General features: G+C 41.0%; 1 protein-coding gene across 1 annotated transcript; it reads left to right on the top strand.

The window, feature by feature from the left end:
- Nucleotides 1-211: 211 nt before the first annotated feature.
- LOC135211909 (5-hydroxytryptamine receptor-like) lies at nucleotides 212-1212 on the top strand (the record flags this gene model as incomplete). The annotated part of the gene is given in 1 exon segment (XM_064245142.1): nucleotides 212-1212. A coding segment is annotated over 1 exon segment (859 nt), but the record flags the coding sequence as incomplete, so codon positions are not given.
- Between the last annotated feature and the right edge of the window lie 2846 nt (nucleotides 1213-4058).

Below are 4058 nucleotides of genomic sequence, written 5' to 3'. Positions count from 1 at the left end.
TATATAAAAAAAAAAAAAATCTGGTTTTTGTGTTTTGTATTATGTTGATGAACTATGCCATCACTAGTAGTTTTAATAATAATGACATTATTATTATTATTATTATTATTATTATTATTATTATTATTATTATTATTATTATCATCATCCAGTGCATCATTCTAATACTAAGGCTTTTGAGTACGTGTCTTCTAATACCACTTCCCCCCGCCAGATTCTGGGCTGTGACCAACGTGGACTACATCCACCACCGTTCCCCGAAGCGGGTGGGCGGCATGATCGCCCTCATCTGGAGCGTGTCCTTCCTGATCTCGGCGGCGCCCATGATGGGCTGGAAGGATCCCGAGTGGCACGAGAGGCTGCGCAACAAGATGTGCATCATCTCGCAGGACGTCGGCTACCAGATCTTCGCCACCATCACCTCCTTCTACCTGCCGCTCTTCGTGATCCTGGTGCTCTACTGGCGCGTCTACCAGGCCGCCCGCAAGCGCATCCGGCGCAAGATCGGCACCAACGCCCACACGGCGCTCTGCCGCGGGCCAATCACCATCTCCGAAACCACCACCTTCACCCGCATGTCGTCGCAGCAGCCCTCGCCCGAGAAGACCTCCAACGGCAGCACCCTCAACGGCCACCCCCTCGACAGCAGCAGGGAGGACTCCTCGGCCACGATGGGCGGCGTCGGCGGGGGCGGCGGCGGAGGCCACTCGGCCATCAGCCCCGTGGCGCCGCACCAGATCCGCCGCAGGGAGGGCGAGCTGCGGAAGGAGCGGAAGGCGGCCAAGACGCTGGGCATCATCACGGGGGCCTTCGTCATCTGCTGGCTGCCCTTCTTCATCCTGGCGGTGCTCATGCCCCTGTGTACCCTCTCGTGCGACTTCAACCCGTACCTCATCGCGACCTTCCTGTGGCTCGGGTACTTCAACTCGACGCTCAACCCCATCATCTACACCGTCTTCAGCCCCGAGTTCCGCAACGCCTTCAAGCGGATCCTGTGCGGACGGAAGCGGATGCTGCAGCGCCACTCCTCTCGCTTCTCCTCGGTGGGGGGCCGCTTCAACAGGTCATAGCACAGCGAGGTGCCGGGAGGGCGCGGCACCACTACCACCACAAGCAGCAGCAGTTGGAGGAGGCGGAGGGCGAGGGCGAGGAGGGAGCCCAACCCGCCCAGCAGTTTCGGGGGCGGGAGTTCGGCCACGCCGTTGGCCACCCTTCCGCCAATCACCGAATCCGCCTTATAAGTTTAGGCTGGCTGCTGCTGCTCAAGCCGACCTCTCTGGCACCGAGGACGAACAGGAAATGAAAAAAGAAGTAAAAAAAATATATATATACATATAGATAAATGACGAAATGATTAAACGAAATGAACAAATGAATAAACTGGGAGGTAGTACGTAGAACTAAGAAAACATAAAACAAAGGAAAAAGATGGATAAAAGTGACAAAATACGATAGATATAACCGAAGCGACTTTTTTTTTTTTTTTTTTTTTTGCGTGTTCCTTTTGTACAACTTTTCACTGACAACTTCCGTATACATATATATAAATATATTATACCGATCTCTTAAACTGTGTAGTTCTGTACAGCCTAACAAAACAAAAACAAGAGTATACACTATAACTAAATAAATATATATATATCTATAAATGAATATACGTAAGGATTCTTATCGTAAATAGTGTTTTTTTTTTTCGATGGTGCTTTAAAAGATTTCTATGAAAGTGATAATAGAAAACGACCAATTAAACTGCAATGATATATATATATTATATATATATATATATATATATATATATATATATATATATATATATATATATATATATATATATATATACATAATATAACTGAATCACGAATGTTTGGAACCTGATAAATGCATAAATAAAGGTATAAGCCCCCTTTCCTTCCGTGGCATACCTTTTATTTATATCATATATATATATATATATATATATATTATATATATATAATATATATATATATATATATATATATATATATTAATATACCGTATGCATAGATTTGTACTTTTTTATGTAAAGGTTTTTTTTTCTTCTCTCGGGTCGTTTATATCTTCAGGAACGAAATGAAATTGTCGAGAGACCGGTTTGAGGCAGTAATTGGCATCTGCCTGACAGATCATTATTGCCATAAACTGATCCTTTTTTTCATCTTATAAAGAGAAGAGGCAGGTGAGATAAACTCATATGAAAAAAACAAAGGCTTTAATCTCTCTCTCTCTCTCTCTCTCTCTCTCTCTCTCTCTCTCTCTCTCTCTCTCTCTCTCCGTCTCGGTTTCCTTGCTCTGACAATCAAAGTTCCTGTAATAACTCAAATTAGGAGCCGCCATTATTTTCAAACTTTTACATTCAATTACAAACCGACGTGTATATTTAAGTGTTCTTGAGTGTATCCATGCATTGCTATAAATAATGAATGCTTATTTGCATTCGATTGCATGGTTCAGCAACGCTACGCCTGGCCAGTTCATGGACTGGTTAAAGGCCACTACGAATCAGAAGGTATATACGAGTGTGTATATATATATACATATATATATATATATATATATATATATATATATATATAACCATACATATATACATATATGTGTGTGTGAGTGTACGTATACATAAATCTCTTATTATTTCTACTGAATGATTTCTGGCCTAAAATCACCATACTTCTGTATTTCCTGAAGTATCAAACCTATATCAGTGTACTTTCAACTCCAAGGATACATATGGCCAATCACTGATTTAAAATCATAGTATTTCTTTCATGAATAAATCCCTCGCGTTTTCTATGGAGACGTCTGATCACAAATGCTTTAGCTTACTTGACGATAATTATTTTCATTTTCATCGACCTCTATTTTATGACAAAAAAGAAACACATTTGAAACTACCTACAAATGTTAGTTTTCTAACATTGCTCACAGCCTTCGTCTCTATTTTCATTTTCAAATATATTTCACCAATAGTTACAAATAATATTTTCAAAATAAAAAGAAAAATAAGGAAACAAAAGCGTTGCTACTTTTTATGAGAGCAATTGTGAAATACCTCCGTCTTCTCCTATGGCTTCTTTTTTAAACACAGTTTTGTACATCAGTAATTCCCAGTATTCCTACATATTCCTGCAATTCCCAGTATTTCTCTATTTTTCTATTCCCACCCACACGTGGGACACTTCCAGTGGACCGTCCTCCAACCTACATGATATTCCAGTGATGTTGATACATTCCAGTTTTTATGTCTTATGAGTGTATAAAGTCAGTCGCGTGGGTAGATTACTTCTTGACACATTCCAGAGTTCCAGAATTCATTCCAGAGTTCCAGACTTCACCCGGAATCGACCTAGGACGATATCCAGCAGACTGACTGCAAGCTGCATGCAAGTGTGATGTTTTAATCGCGAAAAGACATCTAAATGTGAACTTTCTAGAGCCTCTATTATTATAATCACTTGATGTTCATGATATGTTAACATTCAAGCCACGTACCGATGTCCGTACCTTCTTAACTTCATGATCTATCGAGTGTGAGGTTAGGTTTCAACACAACTTTCTATTTTTTCAAGAAGGAAGTTGTGGGTTTATCACAACAACATTTCTTTTTATTCCAGAGCTGTCAACATTTGTCTCACCTGCCTCGTTTCTTCCGGTCAGGTAAGCAACCCTGACCTGAAGTCAAAACAAAAGAACTCGGGGTTGCGTGACCTGACCTCCGTTGCAATAGTCTTAGAGAGCGTGTCGAAGGCGACCTTTTCTAGCATATTGCCAGACCAAAATAAAATCTTTTCTCTGCGTCTGTTCATGCAAAACCTTCCCTTCGTCAGTGTTCTATCAATTGTTTTGTTTTCTATAGATAGTTTATACCAAATTCCCTACGAAGACGTTGGAAACAGACGGAAGTGTCAGCGGCATCTTCAGACGGAAGGAAACCTAAATACGACAATTTGCTACCAAAGTCGACTTCAATATTCTTATTATTATTATTAATTATTATTATATTATCCATAGGTTTAAGGAAGCTGAGCCCCCTTCTGTGT

Source organism: Macrobrachium nipponense, chromosome 40, assembly GCF_015104395.2.
Source record: "Macrobrachium nipponense isolate FS-2020 chromosome 40, ASM1510439v2, whole genome shotgun sequence".
Taxonomy (NCBI): Eukaryota; Metazoa; Arthropoda; class Malacostraca; order Decapoda; family Palaemonidae; genus Macrobrachium; species Macrobrachium nipponense.
The sequence above is the reverse complement of the archived record's forward strand: the minus strand, read 5'-3'. Positions and strand labels throughout refer to the sequence as shown.